Below are 24,482 nucleotides of genomic sequence, written 5' to 3'. Positions count from 1 at the left end.
GACAGGAGTCAGTTGAGGTGATTTTACCAACTAGTAAGGATACCCCTAGAGTTGAGTCCAGTGAATGCCAAATGGTAAAATCTTAAGAAGGTATGCAATATAAACTATCTATGTACTTTTTCAGTAAATTTAATCTGTATGAAGTAGATTGTTATTATTGATTAATACTAGTCAATAATTAAAAATGTAACAAAAAACTTAACAAATGCAAACTTTGAAAGTTTTTAAAATGGTTTGAATACTTTTACAAGAAACAGAATAGCTTAGCAATGTTGAACCATTTTAAATGTTTACTGAGGTGACTTCCAAAAAATGAATATTATAATTATTCTTATAATTAAAAAGTGCAATGGTTAAAATCAACTTATTCTAAATAATTCAACACTTACTCTTTCTGGATAGTCCTGCTCCAAGGTTATGGTTCAGGTCAAATGGATCTATAATTAAAACAAAGCCTACAATGTTACATGATACTGCAGTTAGTGATTCCACAGACCTACGATTAAATAATTAAACATATCCACACAATGTTACAGCAGCATACTGAAATACTGAGTGTTACAGGTGTTGCAATTTGCACAATCCTGATACTTGACTAAGTGGGCTGGGAAAAGGATAGAGCAAATTAACACAATGATGAATTAACTCTTAGTCAAAGTTAACTTCACAAATGTATAAATCTGCATATGCTTTATGTGCATATACAGTGCATCTGGAAAGTATTCACAGCGCATCACTTTTTCCACATTTTGTTATGTTACAGCCTTATTCCAAAATGGATTAAATTCATTTTTTCCTCAGAATTCTACACACAACACCCCATAATGATAATGTGAAAAAAGTTTACTTGAGATTTTTGCAAATTTGCTGCCAAAGGTGCATCGACAAAGTATTGAGCAAAGGCTGTGAATACTTATGTACATGTGATTTCTCAGTTTTTTTTTTAATTTTTAATAAATTTGCAAAAACCTCAAGTAAACTTTTTTCACATTGTCATTATGGGGTGTTGTGTGTAGAATTCTGAGGAAAAAAATGAATTTACTCCATTTTGGAATAAGGCTGTAACATAACAAAATGTGGAAAAAGTGATGCGCTGTGAATACTTTCCAGATGCACTGTATTTTTATTTTTTAATTACAAATGAAGGAAATTATTTTTGCTTTAAAGTGAATCATCTTTAAGAATAATTGGATGTTCTTTTTTTAATTACTATGGCCAGTAATTTGTGATGTTTTTGTTGTTTCAGAAGGTTGCTGAAATAAGGAAGAGATAAGGAAGTTTATATTTATTCAAGCTCAAAATCCAAGTGGAATATACGCCCTACTTGCTTTGAAAGACTGTGCGTCTTTCTCTACCCTGGGGGAATTGAAACTTAAAGATGCTGAAATAGAGAATTACTTTTAATTTTTAATACAAAAATAACACTATTTGTATCCTCTATTACACAACAGTAAAAGGCAAAATATTAAAACGTCTGTCAGAGCATTACAATTTACAGATAACACAAAATGTTAACAGAAAATAAAACCCAACCATACACATCTCAACAACAAAGTAGTAAAATAAATCTCATCCAGAAATTCTGTAATATTTTTCAAAAGCATAAACAACAAAGTGTAAAAATTACATTCATTTTTACCTCTTCATGGCAATTGGTAATAATAATATGCTGTGCCTGAGCTATTCCGTTGGTGAATGGCCAAGGAGGGTGTGTTTGTCAGGAGCTACAAAGGACAATATAGAGACAGGCATGCAAAGGCATACTCCCTCTGTCATGTTGCATCCTGACAAAAGCAGACCAGATGATATCCTGAAGAATGCAGGCTACCGGGACCTGTGCAGATGATGAGCTGACTAGGAAGAATCGAATGCAACTATAGTTATTGCACCACCTACAATTACACATCTAGCATTTTGAGGCTATATGGTCTTGGGTTTACAATGCCTTATTCTATTTGCTTGTATGTCACTATTTATAATAAAATATTTCATCTATAATACATAGTTAACAGTGTAGCTGGTTCTCTTGTCTGTTTTTTCACTCTGTTAAACTTCCTGAGGTTATTAATAAAGACGGAAAGGGGGTAGGAAGTGCTGAACTGAAGTACTGTATCTGATCACTGAGTGGTAATTGTATGGGATTTGAAGAATCTTGGCCAAGTCTACACAATAAAGAATATAAAGGGGAAAATAGGTTCACCGTTGGACCATACACAACAAAATCCTTGGCACAGTCGGCAGGAGTTTGGGGTAAACATGTTTTGCACCCTGTTTGTGAATACTGTTTTTATGAGTGTGTGTGTGCATATGTTATGAACAGTACAAGTACTAAGAGTGACATTACTCCATTAGTACTTAAGGATAGGGGATCCTATGTGAAATATTGTGGGGTGACTAACAACTGGGCATCACTTGAGTCTTTGTCTGAATTGGATCTCTCTGTATATGTGTGTAAGTAGAGTGCTGTGGGGTAACAGGCCGTGCAGGCATCACCCACATGTACCTGTAGATAAAAGAGCATGGGTCAAGTAAAATAACACTTCCAAATGCCTGTATATGCTCAACATTAAAATTAAGTTGTAAAACAACAACATAATTATTTTAATATAATACAATTTCTCTCCCTAAAGCTCTTTCTTCTTTCTAAATGGTAATATACAGTTGTATATAAAATATGATTATTTCTTCGATAGCAAAACTTACCTTCAATCACAATATATTTTGATGTCCATTGTTTCTTGAAAGTTGTCAGCAGTTTCTTTCGTCTGATACAGATTACATGCTCCTTAAAATCAAACTCTTCTGTATAAAACTGCAGTAAACCAAGCCAAAGTTCACCAACTGACTCTGTGTTTTTCCCATATTCGGGCCAAACATTCTTCTAGAAAATTCAAGAGTAAACTTAATTTATACAGGGAGGGAGAGAGAGATATAGAGAGAGTTAAATATCCAGAAGCTATGCTGAAGGATTTACCAGGTCTGCCAGGTTATCATAAAAGTACACATTCCATCCGTCAACAAGGACTTGAGGCGGTTTCTTACCATCATATATCTAGAAAACAAAAACATTTAATAAGCACCAAAATATAATTAGAAAATGAGGCTACTGATTTCTGAAAGTCTTTATACTAGGGCTATTCAATTACAAATTCAGTTGGGCCAGATTTTCAAACAAAAAAAATTAGCTAGGGCAGACATTTTAAGTGCCAGTAAACAGCAGGTAAAAACAAATTTTAAAACAACACAAATGAATATATTGAAACACAAGTAATGTTTATTCGTTGTTACCCTTTTTAATTTGGTCAAATTGGACACAGGCACATGAAAAAGTGCATAAAAGCAATAAAAAAGCTATAATTGAACAGAATCAGAGGTAGTAGCAGTACCAACAGAATAAAAAATAACTATCAATACAATCAAAGCTATCAGTGCACAAATCCATAACAAGTGATAGTAGTAACTAACACACATGAATGCAATGTTTACTGCACAAAGAGAGAACATTCATTTTAAATCACCATAGGTGTCATCAGCAGTACCTTTTTTGTAAAAAAGGTAAGATTCAGAGAGTCCTTGCGCTATGTTTTGTTTATTTGGTGAAAAAACATAACATTTAAAATTTGAAACTGACAAATCGTCAAGTATAATAATTCTTCATATTTATATAGTGCTTTACTCACAACTCAAAGCGCTTTGCAAACTCCAGGGATGCGAACCCATAAACTCCTTATTGCGAAGCAGCAGCACTACCATTATGCCACCTGTGTAGGTATACTGTGCTGCGTAATATTCTGTTTGATAGTTCAAAATTACAAACACATAATTTTCTAAATTGAAGAAAATTAACCACAGGTTAATAACAAACTCTATATTCTACAAAAAAGTTGTTATGTAGTCCTGCAGTGCTTATTTTGATTGAGTTTTAAAGAAAATTCCAAGCTTTTTGCATTTTTTCATCAAATGCAGTCTAATTTGTTTTTTTCTTTAATTGACAATGGCTGATCGTTGGCCTTATAACAGCAATGACTCCACAGGATCGAAGCATGCAAGTGGAAAGCCAACCAATCATATGAAGTGCGGAGACAGAGCTTGTCAATAATGAGACTGTCATTGGAGTAACAATTATATTTTTTTGTGAAAACCCACGTTTGCACTCACTTGATGAAACAAATACAACTAAGACTCAGCACACAATGGATTATACAGTAGAGTCATTTAATATGTAGTCAATGCCAAAACCAGCTGTCATGGCTGAGGTGCTGGTACAAGGTACCGGCATGTACCATCACACCAAAAAAAAAAAAAAAAAAAGACTGTATCCATAGACTACTACCACCACATCTAGACAAACAACACGCTGCACTGTGGATTGAATGTTGCTAGACTATGTGGAGAGATACATTCATGGTCTGTACTTTCCCAGCTGGCGGAAGGCTACGGAGGTGCGAGTGGCTCCAACCAAAGGGGCATGAAAACCTTGGAGGGGGTGCCGGTACGAGGGGGGAACGTTGCCTGTGTGAGGCACAACAGGACACCAGGTAATGGTGTCCAGGCAGCATCTCCGCACATTTTTCTGTATGTGTTGCAGGACCGGACCCTGGACGAGCAGTAGGACCCACTTTGGGGATGAGCTGCCCTCGCGGGACGAGTCACTCCGACTGACAAGTCTTCGCTGGCGGTGGGGCAGTGTCGCAGGTGGCTGGGGCGATCCGGCCGGGATGCCCCGGAGGACCGGAATAGGGCTTACGCCTTCCCCAGACCATGTGGGGACGACCGCCCTGGTACCTATGGGGACCACGGGTACAGAGCTTTGAAGCTCAACCCTGTAGGGGCCCGTGGTCACCACCAGGAGGCGCCCCAATGCCTTTGGAGCCCTGGAACTCAGCACTTCCGCCACACCCGGAAGTGATGGGGGGAAGAGAAGCGGCAACACCCGGAGTGCTTCCGGGTGCGCAGCTGGCACTTCCACCACATTGGGGAGTGCCGGTGGAAGACTGCTGGGAAGTAACTGGAGCACATCTGGATGATTATAAAAGGGGCCGCCTCCCTCCATTCGATGGCTCGAGTCGGGTGGAAGAGGAATGGGTGAAGAGAAATGCATTGTGAGAGGGCCTGGACTTTGGGGTGATTGGTGTTGCGGCACTGGGTTTGTGCGTGTTAACCATTGTATATAATGTAAATAAATGTGTGTTGGGTGACAAAACGATGTCTGCCTGTCTGTGTCCGGCCTGTTTCCCACAGTACTAATGTAGGAATTTCTGCAGTCTCGCAAAATATGTTTTTCATCGGGCCATGTGTAGCCCGCAGGCCACCATTTGAATAGGCTAGCTTTATACTTTAAATACTCAACCCACTTTAGCTATTGAGTTATATGATTATAAAATTTTGTGCCACTTTTGTTGAATATCAAAATAATGCCCCAGCTTGATAAGGCAGTAAAAATAACAGCTGTAAACTGGAAAAAAATGGATTATTTCATGTGATTTTTATACAGTATACATTTTTTGGGCAATGAATTCTAAAATAAAAAAAAAACAAAATCCACATCATATAATATTTTTTTTCACAAAACATGTTTTTTAGCTCTCAATTTTACATATATAAATAATATATATATTAACTGTTTTTTGCACTATAATCAAATATTTTATTTTAATAATATGTTTGAATTGTTACCATTTTCTAATGTTAAAATGTATTTTCAAACAAAAAAAGTAATTGTAATCGACAATAAGGTCAGAACAGAGCTGGAAATGAACCCAGTGATGCGTCCTTGCATCAGGTAGCAGCATGTCTGGCCCTGTCCTTCCCTCTTCACTGGAATGTAGTAAACTGTGACTCAGTCATTTGATCAACATATTTGTAAATGATCAGTGAAGAATTTACTTTTTTGCTGTACTGTTAATTCACATTATGGCCTCTAAGGTTTGTGTGAACAGTCCTGACATTTGTGAAAAGTTTGTTGTAAAAAAACAGAGACAGAACATAACAGATTTTGTGAAAAAAGCTTCTCACTTTGGAATAAAACTTGACAACCAGGGCAAACAAATGGCCCCTCACAATGTCAGCTCTATTTGTGGTGAGGAACTAAGACAACGGACAAAAACGTAAAAGCAGGCTTTTGATATTCCAGTGATATGGGGGGGAACAGCTGCAAAATTCAAGGATATAACAAGAAGAGTTAAAAGCAAATTGTTTATCCTAATCTTCCTACAGGAATAAAACTTTTCCCATGGAACTGATTCACTAGTCCTTATGTCACCTGATAATCTTGATTTGGGAGAAACTCGTTCAGAGGGAGAAAGTATTTCAGATGATGATGAAGAATTTGTCCCAACATGTTCAAGCCACAGCCATTCACTCAGGATGAACTTAATGATTAAGACAAAACCTAGGCCTTTTAAGCCAATAAAAAAGTGCTACGCTGATAACATTTGAAGTATATAATATTTGAAGAACAGGCAAATAATACTAAGTAAACAACTTGATGATCCCAAATAATAAAAGATGTAAGGAAGAAAATAATATGTATTCACAATTATTTTACGGTTAATAACTAGTTCCTCATTCTTACCAGGGATTCTTAGATCATCCTTTCACAGAATAACAAGCATTTTTTTTCAAGAAACAAAACAAGATAATTTACCAATAAAACAAGAATTATAGACAAAAGGAATGCTGTACGTAAAATACGTAACTTCACAAAAAACAGTTAACAAAACAGCACAAACCAAAACATGTGAGGCATTTTTCCGAAGTTATCTAAATTACACAGGACACTATATGGAGAATTATTTCTTTCCATTGTAGGTCAAACAACAAAACAGCTGAAGAAACTTTATTAGGATCTGGATATTTAATACAATTTTAAAAACTTTCCATTTTATTATCTGGCAACATGGATTAACTTTTACCCCTTATTGGCTGCAGTTTAATCAGCTTTATATATCTCAATCTTCTTCCTTTTCCTTCAAGCAGCAAGATTGTATACAACATCACATTGATTCCGTGTGCACAGCAAAATTTGGAAGCAAACATGGCAAAAGCTATATTTATAAAAAAATATATTTTTACTCTCTTAAACTTTGTTATTCCTAGCAAATCCTTGAAAAGAAAAGCCTGCAAAGGGTTGAAGATCTAACCAAAACACAAACATTATTCCTATTATTTCTACACAGTAACATGTATGAACAGAACAAATATGCACTAATATGCTGACTTTTACTTTTCATCTTCTCATAATTTTTTATATTATGCTAATAGTTCACTATATCTCAGTTATAAAGTGCAATGTAGTGATAATAATTATCTTTTGTCCTGCTTTTGTTGGCTCAAGGGAGCAGACAATACTAAAGATTTCCAGTTCCAGTGATGAGATTTTAATAGTATAAATAGGAGTAAACTTTACATTTTTGTATCCAAGTCTTTTCAATTGAAGCATATATTTTTGTCTCTGGCCTTTGAAGGTTTTAAAGAATGGTTTTCTCATGAGGCATAACTGTGGCCTGATATCCCATTATTTCAAAGAAACAAATATGTTGGCATTTATACATGATTTCTATCTTAGGCACCGAAATTTCCTTCTTTTAGTTTGAACTTTATAACACCCAAACAAAACATGATTACTACCACTCCCAAGTGGAAACCGCAAAGGTGATTTTTCTATCACTTTTCCCAACAACCAACTTGGGAAGGCTGCTAATGGAGGTACTTTACTATTGCCTTAGATGAAGACAGAGTGAGGACTGATTCTGCAGCTCTTATATGCATCCTCGTGCGGAGTGATTTATAATTATTCAATATCTCTACAGAGAAATACAACTTCTTATATGCTTTTAAGGAATCCAAACTGATTATAGGATCATGTGCTTTGTATTAGACATGGCTTTCTGATGTGCATGTTTATGGCTGAAATGACAGGAAGGTTTTTGTTTTTTTTGTCAGGCCAGAGAAAAAGATGCAACCCCAATTTGGTCCTAAATACCTGTATTTAAATAGTTTTTTGTCTAAACTAAAAAAATAAAATAAGTACACACGTGATGGAGGACAGTTTACCTATTACCTAATACTTAAAGAAATTACTGTAAGACTATAAATAATATTGAAATGTAGTTAACAGTTGACAGAGATTAAACCCTGTGGTTGAGATGAAAAAAAGTATCCTCAGTTAAGAGGCAAATGGAAGGTCTTCCAAGAACACCATCTGAATGTAAGGGAAATTTTCTGTGTACTTTTCTGTGTGACCAAAACTTCACGTACCAGCACAAATACAAAAGAGATGGTAAGATCATATCACATTTAACCATAAGTATTTATGAATAGGGCATTCACATTTAATAAACTATTTTGTCAAAGACTTAATCTATCTAGATATTTTGTACATTTTTATCTATATGAAACACTGGCTGTATGATGGTCTATACCAGGGGTGCCCACACTTTTTCGGCTTGCGAGCTACTTTTAAAATGACCAGGTCGAAATGATCTACCTACATTAAAAATTTTATATATATATATATATATATATATACACACACACACACACACACACATATATATTGTGGCATGTGGCTGGGGGTGGCACCCAGCCGGGACGCCCAGGAGGACCGGAGGAGGGCTCACGATGGGGTTCCTTTGGGGGACATGGGTACAGAGCTGGGAAGCTCAACCCTGTAGGGGCCCGTGGTCACCGCCAAGGGGAGCCCCCATGCCTGGAAAACCCTGGTGTGGCGGAAGTGCTGGGGGGGAAGACAAGTGGGGACACCCGGAGTGCTTCCGGGTACACAGCCGGCACTTTCTCCACACTGGGGAGTGCCGGTGGGAGACTGCCAGGAAGCACCTGGAGCACATCCGAGTGCAAATAAAAGGGGCCACCTCCCTTCATGGAATGGCTGGAGTCGGGTGAAAGAGGACGAGGTCTTCGAGGAGAGACAGGAGGCAGCCTGAAAAGAGTGAGGCATAGTGTGGTTTGGCCTGGACTTTGGGGAAGTCTGTGGGTTGTGTGGCACTTTTGTAAATATTAATTGCATAATAAACGTGTGTTGGGTGACAAAACGATGTCTGCCTGTCTGTGTCCGGGCTGTTCCCCACAATGGCTTCCCAGATGGGACTCTCTGCCTGCTACAAGGCAGGGACCCCGACAAAATAATTTTGTGGGCAGTCCGGTACAGCAGGTAAGCCCACACACGCGTCGCGGGAGCGGCGTGCCCAAAGCCCCGCGAGAGAGACGCACCCCACAGACCGCTAACGGACCGCGGTTGCAAGGTTCTCTCCTGGTGCGGCGGAAGATCGACAGGCCTTACCGGAGTGCAGCGGGCTCCAAGGAGTATGCAGCCGCTGAAGGCGCCCGGGACGGCGCGGTGTCGAAGGAGGCCATGCCGAGGCAGCTGCTTCGGACAGACGGGACCCGGCAGGTAAGTTCCACCCACGAAATAAGAAAATCCGCCAAGTAGAAACCATATGTTTACATGGTTATTTTTATATTGTCATGCTTAGGTCACAGATTTGCGCAGAAACACAGGAGGTTGTAGAGAGACAGGAACGTTATTCAAACACTGCAAACAAACATTTGTCTCTTTTTCAAAAGTTTAAACTGTGCTCCATGACAAGACAGAGATGACAGTTCTGTCTCACAATTAAAAGAATGCAAACATATCTTCCTCTTCAAAGGAGTGTGCGTCAGGAGCACAGACTGTCAGAAAGACAGAGGAAAGCAAACAGATCAATAGGGCTGTTTGGCTTTTAAGTATGCGAAGCACCGCCGGTACAAAGCTGTTGAAGGCGGCAGCTCACACCCCCTCCGTCAGGAGCAGGGAGAGAGAGAGAGAGAGAGAGACAGAGAAAAACAAACAGTCAAAAATCAATACGTGCCCTTCGAGCTTTTAAGTATGCGAAGCACTGTGCAGCATGTCGCTTCAGGAAGCAGCTGCACAGAAGATAGCAACGTGAAGATAATCTTTCAGCATTTTTAGACGAGCGTCCGTATCGTCTAGGTGTGCGAACAGCCCCCCTGCTCACACCCCCTACGTCAGGATCAGAGAAAGTCAGCGCAAGAGACACCGAGAAAAGTAAGTTGGGTAGCTTCTCAGCCATCTGCCAATAGCGTCCCTTGTATGAAATCAACTGGGCAAACCAACTGAGGAAGCATGTACCAGAAATTAAAAGACCCATTGTCCTCAGAAATCCGCGAACCAGCAAAAAATCTGCGATATATATTTAAATATGCTTACATATAAAATCCGCGATAGAGTGAAGCCGCGAAAGGCGAAGCGCGATATAGCGAGGGATCACTGTATACACATATACACACATTGAGTTTACTTTATACATAAAATACTGTATATCTTGCCATACCTTGCATAACTGAATAACCCTTATGGCACAATAACAATTCAATACATTTATGGTCACTACAGTATTTGGATTTAATAATCTTCATGTGGGAAAAGGCTGACTAGCATAAATAAGTAGAGCCGAATAATGCAGTCAAGGAGGCAGCACATTTCCTCATGTTTGGGTACTTTTCCTCTGTGAGTAAGTTCCAAAACTGTCCATGAGCCCCATACTTCAGCTGAATGTCATCCTGTAGTGTCAAAATCTCATCCTCCACTGTAGAGGAGTTTTAGGTGAAACAGGGTTGCAATTTTTGATGCGGGTGAATCACCCTCAACATCTTTCCTAAATGGATAGCACTTAAATGTAGCGATTGGCTCAAGTAAAGCTGAGTCTTGAAACCATCTGTCAAAGTCTGACAATTTTCAATCTGCTCTGTGTAGCGTATGCTGTCAAGTTGCACACACTCCTTCCATTGCGTCTCCAGCTCTGACGCGAGGTTTTGGATGTTCCCCAAATGAAGGCGCTGCAGCTTTAAGGACAGATGTTACATTTTTCATTTGAAAGCATTAACTGAGGTAATCATATTGACCATGGATTTCTCTTTTCCTTACACCTGTAAATTAAACTCATTCAACATGTTAGTCAGATCAGAAAAAAAATGCCAAGTCTAGCGGCCATTGATCGTTATTAAGTTGCTTGTATTCTGCATGTTTAATGACAAGGAGAAACTCCTTTTTCTTCGGCCAGGGGTCTTGAAATCTCAGCAGGAATTTCTCCCTAGCCATCTGTCTCAATGAAGGCCTCTTTTATCATCTATCCATCTTGAAAGGACTTCTTATACTTAATGATCGAGTGACTCACCCGGAATGATGCTTTGGTGTGTCTGCCTTTGCTTTTGAATTCAGCCAAGTGAAAAATGACGGCTGTCTGATTAACTGCGATTTTAGTTCCCTCTCCTTTCTCTTTCTCAGATCGTTTTTCGGAAGGAAGTCAGTTTCGCAGTTTTTATAAACAGTTCGAAAGTGCCTTCCCACATTTTCCTTCTTTGGAATAGCAATAATAGATTGACAGATCAGACAAACGCACTTTGATTGTGACATTGTGAGAAAAAAAATCCTCTTCCAATTCCACATCCAGCTCATATCCTAATCAATTTTTTTTTAAATCCCTTCTTTAGTCGATATAAATTGGAAGGCTAACTAGATCACTTAGATAGCCGGAGTTTTGCAGTAGCTCGCGCGTTTGATCATGCGTGCGGGATGACCAATGTGTTAGAAGAAAACAGATCTCAAACTGGCCGCCCAGTATGTCAATCAAGTGGCAAATGCCACAGGGAGTATATATGATAGAGTAACATTTAAAAAAATTTTTTTGAATGCAACGCAATCTACCTGCACTACCTTTCCAATCTACCAGTCGATCACAATCGACGTATTGGGCACCAATGGTCTATATTATTCTCTCTGTGTGGAATGGTGTAAATTGTGAATTTATGCAAATTAAAACAGTTTTCACAGAATCAACCAATTAAATATACAGTTAGTCTTTGTCAAAGTAAACTGAGCTATTTATGTTCAGGGTCTATTAACGTCTGATGTGATAAAGGACATGCATATTGGAACCAGTGAGTGGTGATCTTAGCTGTTACTTAAAGGTAAATTCCCTAACACTCACTTAACTGGATCTCCTGGTTCTACCCAAATGATGCTCACAGAACTTGCCATCATCTGCAAATCAGCAGGTCTCTGTATTAGTATGTCAGTCTGTATCAGAATAGTTTCAGTAACATGCTTTTGCCTCAAGATGCTCTAGTATAAATTACAATTATAAGCAAATCTGTGTTACTCAAGTTGCTTTTCATGGCTAGAACAGAACCCTAAAAAAATGCACCATTGGGTTTCAAATCAGATAGACTTTATGCAACTTCACACAACCCGCCACAACATTTGGTCCCATGAGAGAAACTCCAGCTGCTTGGCACTTAGGACACCCACTATTGTCCAGATAGCACTGAACAAAAAGGCCTTTACCCCCAAGAAAAATTCAAAACATGTAACAGCCTCCAACAAGAAGGCTCCCTACAGAGCAATTGCTGCGAGTAGAAATGCTATACCAAGTTATTCATCGTTATTACTTTGCTGAAACCAAGTTCATGAAGTTCCAGATGCACAACTCTTGTGCTGATGTTGCTTCACAAGGCTGTTTGAGACTTAATTGTGAGTAATACAACAGAGGATTAGTAAATTTTATATGCTATGCACTTCATTACTTGGATGCTCTGCTCTGTGAGTTTGGATGCTCTACCAATTTGTGGCTGAGCTGTTGTTGCTGCTAGACTTTTCCACTTCACAATATTACAAATTGCAGTTGACCAATCTAGCAGAAATTAAATTTCACATACTGACTTGAGGCAAAGGTGGCATTTTAAGACAGCACCACATTTAAAGTCACTGAGCTCTTCAGTTTGACCCATTTTACTGCCAAAGTTTGTCAATGGAGATTGCATGGTTATGTGCTTGATTTCATACAGCTGTTGGGTGTGGTTGAAAGACCTTGAAAGGATGTCCACATACATTTGGGCACAGAGTGTACCTCACACATACATAACAACAAACTTGTACTCCCTGGATTTCAACACCACACCCATATCCAAACTACTGAAGTCATGGCAGCTTCACAGTTGTTCTTTTTTCAGCTGAGGCTATCAAGACTATGTGGGTCACCCAGCTACCAAAAGCAGTATGGTGAACACTACCTGCTGGCATGGCTCTAGGTGCAAGTCTCATTCTGACCATGCGGCATCAAGTTCTTCAAGTTGTTATTTTTTGGAACCATTATTACTCTAATTTTTACATTTTCTTTCATGGTCTCTCTCCTTTCATAAATTTATACAACCTAAATGACAACATTAACGCAAAGTATATCTCTCACATGTAAAAGCTGCCCCAGAACACCAAGAAGTTGTTAAAAAAGCCATATAAAGCGGTAATAGGCTATCCTCAAATTATGTACTCGTTAGATTTTTCTAAAAAAGTAAAAATATTATGAAATCCTACTGTTTTAAACATCTAAAGGCAAGAATGCAATGAATTAAATCATCATACCTCTTGAAGAACTGGTATTACAGGGGGTTTCCTCTGTTGTAGAAAGTAAAGTACCATTAATGTATACGCATAAGATGACAAACTACCCCGGGATGCATCTCCAATGTCACAAATCTGTAAACGAAATAAATATATAGTTATATATAAAAAACTAAATGGATGTCATTCATTTAGGCATGGTAGAACAGTGGTTAGTGCAAACATTTCATAGCTCTAGGAGAATAGATTTATATCCGGGCTGGCAGAGTTTTTGTTTGTCATTTTTTTTTCTTTTCCAGTTTCTTAAAATTTCACTCACATCCCAAAGATGTATAGATTAAGATACCTGGTTGCTAATTTAAGTGTTGCATTGTGCCCTGCACTAGACTACCTTCCTACCCATTTTTGGTTTCTGTTTTATCCTGGGTGGATGCCAGCTTGCAGCAACCTAACCAAATGAAAGCAATCAAGAGTCTTTCATCTGGGTTTATTCTGACATCATGTTAAGTGCATAAATATTGTCTAATACAATCTATCATAATTATATCTTCATATAAAATGTCAATAAAAGGCATGAAAGACAAATGATAAACAGTACCTCCCAGTAATAACAACTAATGAGAAATGAAATACTGTACTGACAAGACAACTAAAGGGTGTAATGGTAAGGTTTAATATTTGCTTAACAAACATTTTTACCACTTGGACTGCATTTAAGAAGAAGCTTTCAAAATCTACAATATGTCAATCCAACGAGTGAACCTGCTTGGCAGTATTACTGGGTGCCAAAGCTTATTCTGGCAGCACTGAGAACAAAGCATGAACAAACCTTTAACAAAACCTAAATTAATTTCAAAGCACACTCACTCACGTTCATAGGGGCAATATTGACAAGTCTTACTCATATTGAGCCAATTTAGAGTAAACAAATAGTCTAACAAACATCTATGAGGCATAAGAGAACTTTGGAATACATGGCAAAAATCATGTGAATACAGCAAGAACATGTAAACTACATACTAGGTGTGTAACACCACAGAAATCTTACATTATAATATGAATATTAATTTGGAGTTAACGATTCAACTCATTTTCAACGTGTCTTTGTCTATCATTGTTGAAATCAACAATAAAAGAATGGTTGTTTTAACCTAGGCCTAATCTCTCCATTTGCAATGTTTGCAAAAAAAAAATAAAAAAATGTGTCATCCATAAAAATTTAAGGGGGGGGGGGGGCTGGGCATTAACAAGTGTTAGGTATTAAATATGAGTTTGGTAACACAGTGGGGTATGCAGTGCTCTAAAAGCTATTTTAGCTTTTATTTTTACTTAAAGGTGTCAACATATTACTGTTGCTTATATATATGTTGCTACATCATGACATTCCTGTAGAAAACACACTGAAAAATGAAACAGATTATAAATATTCTTAGTAGAGATTTGATTTGATTTTTACTACGGCATATACTTAGTACAAGCATATTACTGCCAGATTTGATTTCTATCCCAAAGAGGCTTTTAAAATAATAATAATAAAAAAAAATCTTTAAAATTAGAAAACCAACACAAACATTACAGTTACATTCAGCCTTCATGCAGAGTAGATTCAAACTAGTAAATATGTGTGTGTGTGTGTGTGTGTGTGTGTGTGTGTATTGGATTCTTATGCAGGCAAAGTCTTATTATCAGGGTTCCAATGCAAGTTAGCATACAACAACCACTCCCTTAGTCATTCAGTCCAAAGAATAGTCAATTTGCTCAATAAACTGGTTAGGCTTTTGAATGCATGTTAGTCCTGAAAGTACCTCAGTACTTTAGCATTGTTACCTCAATAATGCAACTCCTGTTCAAAATGTGTATGTTGAACTGTCACCTGATAATGCTGCTGCCCAGTGATACAGATTTTGGTGTAAATGACAAAGTAATTTGAACCATTTGGATGAGTTAAGTGAAAAGGCCTGGACCACTGATTCGTTTACTTCATTGTGAAAAACAAGCTTTATCCTTATCCTATCATCACACCTAAATGCCCCCTCACATGAAAAAGGGTTCAAAGCCGCAGCCAAAAAAAAGATGAAAGCAGAATCATGAAGGTTCTTTGTTTAGACTTTTGCATCCCACCTCCATTATGCACCTACACCTCAAAGTTTGTGTGCACGTCTTTTGTTTTTCTTTCACTTACATTTCAAAGACAACACACTACACGTACACTTGATTTGGACAAAATAGTAAACAAAGTGTGAATATTTAGCTACATTGTGGCTCAAGAAAGATTTAGCTACAATGGCTTCCTGATTACAGCAATGTGTAATAACTTGTTGAAAAAAATAATGGGAAAAACTACTAAATATATTTGGTTCAAAGGCCGTTTTGTCCCAAAACCCCCATAACAAACAACATGGATACATGTACCTGCATCATCCAGCCCATACAGCATACAGGTGCCACTAGTAACCATTACTCCATTGCAATCATCTGAAAGTACTTTTTTTTTCTCTCACCTTTGCAAAAACTTTCATAGTGTAGCACAGATATTTCACTCTTTCATCAATTTTCGAATAGGTAGCAAGCAGCCTTGTGTTATGCAGAGCCTAGGAAGGGTAAAACATTAAGATAATTAGCACAAACAGAGGTTACAACTGTGGGTTTCTTTTATAAGCTCATAAAACAAATAGCCTTACCAAAGTGTTATATAAACTGATATCTCCTTCCAAGCCAGTCCTTACATGCACAAATTTGACAATTGGCACTTTAGCTGTAGTAATAGGAAGAATGTTCTTCAGGCCTACAGTAAAATAATAAATTTCACTTTAGGAATAACATACTTTTTCAATTGCTCTCCTAAGACTGATCCTTTTAACTTTCTAGCTACATTTATTAGCAAAAATACCTGTATAAAATACTATTCAATGTTGGCAATTTTTAAAAAGTAATGAGATGAACGGAAAGTGAAATAAACCTGCAGTGCAATACCACTTAAAACTTAAAATAAGTCTTTAATGAGGTGTTAAAAGTCTTATGAAAGCACATGATCACACTTCAAAAAATATGATTAATACTTTCTAAACAATTAGCCATATTTTGACTTTTCCTCTTAAATCAGGCTCTGATGAGCATCAAATTTTACTATGTTGTCAGATATCTTTGAAATTTCAATATACCCTAATCCATCAAGTATATTTTTTGAAATGACCCCAAATGGAATTCCCATTTTCAAAAATTATTCAAATGTACGGACATCTGTCACACTGCTATCTTGACAAATAACCTCTCTCGACAGGCAGACAAAAACAAGACCCTTCAACTCATTATAAATAAGTTGCGTTATACTCCTTTAAACTGAGGATCTGCCACAAACAATGGCTTTTTTTTTTTTTTTTTTGCTTACGTCGTTTTCATTATGCTATTTGGTAAATGAGTGTTCGGGGGAGATTTATTAAAGGGGAGAAACTATTTGTACTTGCTTTAAATTACATATTATGGTATTGTTATGGTTATGTAAATAAATTCAAACAGATTCAAAAAATTTCATTTTGGAATAACATTATGAGAACAATCTTATTTAGCCATTAAGGCTGTCAGGACTCTATGACAGTTAAAGCAAAGACAAAAGCAGTACAGATATTTTAAATTATTCATAGCAGCTCAATAAGTTTAAACTTTAGATGTAAAACATGCATGGAATTGAATTACATTGGAGACAAATACAACAATTATGTCCTCCATATGAATTAAATTTGACATTAACTGGTAGAGAAAATAATTTGTCATATTTCAGTCTGTTCTAGTTTCTCTGTGCTAACTAAAGCTTGAATTGCTCTTTTATTCATATTTGGTTTCCCAAAGTATTAAATAGTAAAGCACTCTTAACATGCAAAAAGCCACATACCTGAATGACTTCTAAGAAGTTTTGACAAATTTTCAATTATCTTTATGCAGTCCAAACCCTGAAACACATTTTTATGACAAGTCACTAATTGCATACTTTATATTTTAAGTACAATATATTCAATAAAAAGGTATGCTTCTTTTACTATGATTATTTGTGATGCCAATCTTTATTCAGCATCATCACCTAACCTAGCCCCATAAGAATTTGCATTTATCATCAACATTGTCACTCATTCTATTACGCTTAACAGAATTGTTAAGTATACATTAGTATATTTTCTTTTACATTTTCAGTTTTTATTTACTTTTGTCACTTTATACTGTAAGTTAGTATATGCTTACTGCAGCATATCCCATAAAATATGGTAAAGTGATAAAATCCCCAATATCTTATGTCTGCATCAGCCAAAAAAAAAAAAAAAGTAGCACAATCGAATCACAAGTAAATGTCGGTTTACTAAAAGATGAAAACAAGCCAATGAACAGGTACACAGCTCAAGCGAGGTGCTAAAATATTTAAAATGAAAATATCAACTACATTCAGAAAGATTGTTCTACTCTATATATACATACATGCATGCATGCATAATAATATTGTTACATATACATATATACCACATACCACAAATGCTAGAAATACACAGTTTAGAAAATAAGTGCTAATCTTCAAGAACTTCTTAAATCAGCACAGTAGAACACAATTTTAAGGTTCAGACTCAAACATTTTTGATTATCACTTGAATTAAAATTGAAATGTGTTATACAGGACCTGTACATTGCTTGAAACTGTTGATTGTACAGTGGCATGCAAACATCTGTAGCTGTGGAGTTGGGGTTGATTTGTTTTCAATCCTATTTTTGTAAAATTGATCTATTTGTATGGAATGTTGTATGATTTTCAATAAAATCAATAAAATTTAAAAAAATAATAATCTGTTCCTGTGATTAGTCTAGTGAGCACATGGTGAACTGAACAACAAAAGACATAACTTAAAGATGATGCATTTCTTTAATATTTTAAACAAGATTACATTTTTATTTCCATCATTCACAGGTAGAAAATACCAAAAAAAATTAAAAGAGCCTGAAGCAAAAGTTTGGGCACCCAACATGGTCAGTACTTGGTAACACCCTCTTTGGTAAATATCACAACTTGTAAATGCTTTTTGTAGCCAGCTGTGAGTCTTTCAGTTCTTACTTGGGGTATTTTTGCCCATTTGTCCTCGCAAAAGGCTTCTAATTATGCAAGATTCTTTAGTCATCTTGCATGCACTACTCTTCTGTAATCTATCCACAGACCGTCAATGATGTTTAGGTTGGGAGACTATGAGCGCCATGGCGAAACCGTGAGCTTGCACCTCTTGAGGTATTTTGAGGTGTGTTTCAGGTTGTTATCTTGTAGGACTCATCCACTTTTAAACTTCAACTTTTTTACAGATGGTGTGATGTTTGCCTCCAGAATTTGCTGGTATTTATTTGAATCCATTCTTCCCTCTACCAATGACAAGTTCCCTGTGTTACTGACTGCAACACAAGCCCAAGCATGATTAATTCACCCCCATGCTTAATAGTTGGAGATGTGCTCCTTTCCTGGAATTCTGTACTCGTTTTCCTCAAAACATAATTTTCCACATTGTGGCCAAAAAGTCCTATTTTGACTACATTTGTGCACAGGACTTGTTTCCAAAATGCATCAGGCTTGTTTAGATGTTCATTTGCAAACTTCAGGCGCTGAATTCTGTGGCTAGGATGATGGAAAGGTCTTCTTCTGTTGACTCCATTAAGGTCATGTATTGTACAGGTGTCACAGCACAGTACTGTACCAAATATTCCTGAAGGTCTTTTGCAGCCAAACAGGGGTTTTTATTTGCCTTTGTAGCAATCCAACAAGTGGTTCTTTCAGAAAGTTTTCTTGGTCTTCAAGACCTCAAATTGACCTCTGCTGTTCAAGTTAACTGTCATTTCATCATAAAATTACAAATTGAGGAAACAGCTACTTTTGTTATCTTCTTGTAGCATTCTCCTGCTTTGTAAGCATCAATTATTTTATTTTTCCTGAGTGTTAGGCATTTGCTTAGAGGAGTCCATGGCTGCTGAGTTGGGACAAGGTTTGAGGAGCCAGATAATTTATACAACTTTGCAATTTGCATCACCTGGTGTTTCCTTACGATGATTGTGAACAAGCCATAGCCCTAACAAGCTAATTAAGGTCTGAGATATTGGTAAAAGTTTTCTGAGATCTCAGATATCTTGGGGTGTCCAAACTTTTGCATGGTGCTCCTTTCCACTCTTCACTGTACATCTGTACATAACAAAAATACACTAATCTTGCATAAAATATATGTGACATGCTTAAATTTAGGCCTTTTGGTGATCAGTTCATCTTCTGCTCACTCAACTACAGTATTCACAGTAAAGACATTTTAAACAAGGATTCCCAGACTTTTGCATGCAACTGTATACTGCATACTGTATATAAGAAAACAAATACTAGTCAGCAATGCTCCCCTCTATAGCAAAGAACATGCACTAATGAAAATTCTCTAATAAAAATGCTTGATTTGGTTCTCCCGTGTGTTTTACATATACTTTTACAAGTTCTGTCCCAAAAATCAGGAATATGTACAAAATTGATGAAATAAACGTAGTTCTTTTTGAGAACCACAAGGTTTACCCAGTGCCATAGCAGCCACACCATAATAATAGGACATTACTGTATGTATGTATGTATGTATGTATATATATATATATATATATATATATATATATATACACTAGCCATGTGCGCCCAACTACGTTGCGCGTGTTAAAGTTGTCTGTGAAGTGCTCCCTGTTTAAACGCGGCTGCCAGTCGTGAACTGGGCCCTTTGTTGCACAGCATTATGATTTTTTATAAGGGAAACAAAATTACAAAAGAAAACCCTTGGACATTGATTCGATAGGAACGGCCAACTCGGAATCACTGTCCGAATAGTAATTATGTGGTGGTGTAGGAGCATTTCTGCTTCTCTCCGTTCACAGTCCATCTCGTTTTCACGATGCTGTCGTTTCCTCTCATAATCTCTTCTCAACCTTTCTCCAATCTCGCAGGTTGCTTTGTGGCAATCCAAAGAGTAAGGCAATATACACGGAGCAATGGTTATAAAAGGGGGACACATAGGTATCCAGGCTCTTTAAAGCATAAATAGGGATCACTTCACTGACATGTGAGCAAGCCACGGTACAACTGTGAGACGCGCAGCACTCGCCGGCTACAACGTAACAATAATAATTTCCGGAACGTGCCGTTACGTTGTCATTCATTTTACCCACTGTCTTTCTTTCATTCATTCATATGTTACTCAGGCGCGTATCATTTATCTTCGGCATTCTCATTCTCTAACCAGGCCTCAGGAGCTAACCAGCGTAACACTGTCCACCACCCCTTTCGTTATTCTGGCACATTGTTGACATCCGTGAGTAACAACAACGTACTAAACTGGAAGGTGGTCTACGCATGCGTGGAATTCACGGACAAACAAAGATCAAGATCCAAATTAAGATTATATATAAAGATTAGTTAATTTAAAGCACAACAATTTGTTTAGTTTGAATGTCTGTGTTTTGAGGTGTGACTGGAGTACTACAGTCTTCAGTAGTATAAGCCTGGAGGAGATTCTTAATGCAAAGCCTATGTTTTAGCTGTCTCTCTACTGCCATCTAGTGCTTCTTCTTCTAATTCATTCGCAGACAAACAAAGACCAACATCCAAATTAAGATTACATATAGATTACATATAATATACTATATATATATATATATATATATATATATATATATATATATATATATATATATATATATATATATATATACACACATATATATATACAGGTGCTGGTCATAAAATTAGAATATCATGACAAAGTTGATTTATTTCAGTAATTCCATTCAAAAAGTGAAACTTGTATATTAGATTCATTCATTACACACAGACTGATGTATTTCAAATGTTTATTTCTTTTAATGTTGATGATTATAACTGACAACTAATGAAAGTCCCAAATTCAGTATCTCGGAAAAATTAGAATATTGTGAAAAGGTTCAATATTGAAGACACCTGGTGCCACACTCTAATCAGCTAATTAACTCAAAACACCTGCAAAAGCCTTTAAATGGTCTCTCAGTCTAGTTCTGTAGGCTACACAATCACGGGGAAGACTGCTGACTTGACAGTTGTCCAAAAGACAACCATTGACACCTTGCACAAGGAGGGCAAGACACAAAAGGTCACTGCTAAAGAGGCTGGCTGTTCACAGAGCTCTGTGTCCAAGCACATTAATAGAGAGGCGAAGAGAAGGAGAAGATGTGGTAGAAAAAAGTGTACAAGCAATAGGGATAACCGCACCCTGGAGAGGATTGTGAAACAAAACCCATTCAAAAGAGTGGACTGCAGCTGGAGTCAGTGCTTCAAAAACCACCATGCACAGACGTATGCAAGACATGGGTTTCAGCTGTCGCATTCCTTGTGTCAAGCCACTCTTGAACAAGAGACAGCGTCAGAAGCGTCTCGCCTGGGCTAAAGACAAAAAGGACTGGACTGCTGTTGAGTGGTCCAAAGTTATGTTCTCTGATGAAAGTAAATTTTGCATTTCCTTTGGAAATCAAGGTCCCAGAGTCTGGAGGAAGAGAGGAGAGGCACAGAATCCACGTTGCGTGAGGTCCAGTGTAAAGTTTCCACAGTCAGTGATGGTTTGGGGTGCCATGTCATCTGCTGGTGTTGGTCCATTGTGTTTTCTGAGGTCCAAGGTCAACGCAGCCGTCTACCAGGAAGTTTTAGAGCACTTCATGCTTCCTGCTGCTGATGAACTTTATGGAGATGCAGATTTCATTTTCCAACAGGACCTGGCACCTGCACACAGTGCCAAAGCTACCAGTATCTGGTTTAAGGACCATGGTATCCCTGTTGTTGATTGGCCAGCAAACTTGCCTGACCTTAACCCCATAGAAAATCTATGGGGTATTGTGAAGAGGAAGATGCAATACGCCAGACCCAACAATTCAGAAGAGCTGAAGGCCACTATCAGAGCAACATGGGCTCTCATAACACCTGAGCAGTGCCACAGACTGATCGACTCCATGCCACGCCGCATTGCTGCAGTAATCCAGGCCAAAGGAGCCCCAACTAAATATTGAGTACTGTACATGATCATACTTTTCATGTTCATACCTTTCAGTTGGCCAACATTTCTAAAAACCCTTTTTTTGCATTGGTCTTAATTGATATTCTAATTTTCCGAGATACTGAATTTGGGACTTTCATTAGTTGTCAGTTATAATCATCAACATTAAAAGAAATAAACATTTGAAATACATCCGTCTGTGTGTAATGAATGAATCTAATATACAAGTTTCACTTTTTGAATAGAATTACTGAAATAAATCAACTTTGTCATGATATTCTAATTTTATGACCAGCACCTGTATATTATATATATATATATATATATATATATATATATATATATATATATATATATATAATCACAGGTCACAACTAAAAAGCTACCTTTGAGGTGTCTGCTCCCTTAAATGTCATGCAGATATCAAGGTCACTCTGCTTAAATCCAAAGCCATTTTTAGAAGATCCAAACAAACTTAATTTAGCAGCTGTCAAAAAAGAAGAAAAGCATAAAGTAATTATTTTTAGGCTTTTTTTAAATAAATAATTTTTAAAAATTTATTGAATGACTTGCCTTCAAATTCTTTCTTGACAAATTGCTCCAGATTCTGAAGTATGTGCTCACGAGCCAAGTCCTCAGTTTGGTCTGGTGCAAAATCCTCTGCGAATGGTAAAATATGCAAAAAACAGTATTAGAACCATGTCTCGTGAAGTGAAATTTGTTTAATAAATAAATAAATACATATCCTACTGTAACACTGAAAGGAGACTTGGTTCAATATGCGTTGAAATTTTGCAGTCATTTTAGGCAATGGATCAAGATCAACTTTCTTAAAGTCTTCTGGACAGTCACGTTTCAGGTGTCCTTCTCGTTTACAAAGGCCACACACAATTGTTGGTGTCTAGAAACACAATATATATATATATGTATGTATATATACAAAAATCAGATCTAAAAATAAATCCGGAATTTGAAAACCTAAACAGAAAATCTGAACAGTGAATATATATTTAAGAAATTGAATTTTTCCCAATACATAAAAGTGAAATAATAGAATATTCTATATAGAAAACTACAAAGAATTTTGAGTTAATTTATGATTGATTTAACTTTGATAATGTATGTAATTTCAGTCCCACGATATGCGCTACTTGATTTTCCCCTTGTATTCTATGCATTGTCAAAAATAGTTCCACAGTATATCAAGCATGTTCTCCCCACAGACATGACATTGTATTGCCGAAGTAGTTTGTTGACTTATTATCAATTTACTGATAACTGAAGTGCATCCCCTAACTACTGAGCTACTGTCTCAATCTTTCATACAATGTACATGGGACACATTGATTAATGTTCACTGTTTGAAGCATTTCCAACTACAATGGATGTCTTTCCAGGACTTTTCACCCAATTGATGATTTTATTGCACTGCATCAATTATGGGGGCAAAAAGAAAAATGTAACTTTTTAATTAATGCAAATTTTCCCAGTTTGAAAACACTTTATATTTAACTTGGAATAATTCTATAATTTAGTAGCCAAAACATTGAAAATTAGTTTTGAACAAATACTGGCTTATAAAAGCTAAAACAATAAATAAGTCATGTAATGCACAATATTGAAAGAAACAAATACGTGGAATGAACGTAATTTGTAGATATGTGCATTATATTTAAAAGTTATACATGAAGTACATAATTACACTATTAAATTTAAAGGTGTACTTTAAGCATAAACATTAAGCATCTCCCTGCCTCTTACTGGAAATATAGTCTCTTACATCTTTTTTTTTTTTAATTAATGTACTTTCAAATGAAAAAAAAAGTACTCCTCTTGCATAGAAAGGAATTGCTAAACTCCCACTGCATTGCTGTTCTAGTTATTACAATCCCAACTCTTGTAGCATACATTAGAAACATTTTTAAAATTATTGTATTTATGTAATAAAATTAAAAATAAATTAAAACTTCATTCAATTATAGAAATAATTTCCACTACAAGAGCCAAACCAA

General features: G+C 36.8%; 1 protein-coding gene across 1 annotated transcript in view; it reads right to left on the bottom strand.

Annotated features, from left to right (window-relative positions):
- The window catches only part of tut7 (terminal uridylyl transferase 7), a 120,499-nt gene that overhangs the window by 51,801 nt on the left and 44,216 nt on the right, over positions 1 to 24,482 (bottom strand). Inside the window, exons 14-23 of the mRNA XM_051928603.1 lie at positions 23,221 to 23,371; positions 23,044 to 23,130; positions 22,857 to 22,957; positions 17,307 to 17,364; positions 16,099 to 16,202; positions 15,919 to 16,008; positions 13,439 to 13,552; positions 2,975 to 3,052; positions 2,704 to 2,881; positions 390 to 437 (exon numbers count right to left, since the gene is read on the bottom strand). Of these exons, the coding sequence (XP_051784563.1) occupies positions 390 to 437; positions 2,704 to 2,881; positions 2,975 to 3,052; positions 13,439 to 13,552; positions 15,919 to 16,008; positions 16,099 to 16,202; positions 17,307 to 17,364; positions 22,857 to 22,957; positions 23,044 to 23,130; positions 23,221 to 23,371 (1,009 nt within the window). The remainder of the gene's footprint in view (positions 1 to 389; positions 438 to 2,703; positions 2,882 to 2,974; positions 3,053 to 13,438; positions 13,553 to 15,918; positions 16,009 to 16,098; positions 16,203 to 17,306; positions 17,365 to 22,856; positions 22,958 to 23,043; positions 23,131 to 23,220; positions 23,372 to 24,482) is intronic.

The sequence above is a fragment of the Erpetoichthys calabaricus genome, chromosome 5 (assembly GCF_900747795.2).
Source record: "Erpetoichthys calabaricus chromosome 5, fErpCal1.3, whole genome shotgun sequence".
NCBI lineage: Eukaryota > Metazoa > Chordata > Cladistia > Polypteriformes > Polypteridae > Erpetoichthys > Erpetoichthys calabaricus.
This window is presented reverse-complemented; position numbering and strand designations above follow the sequence as displayed.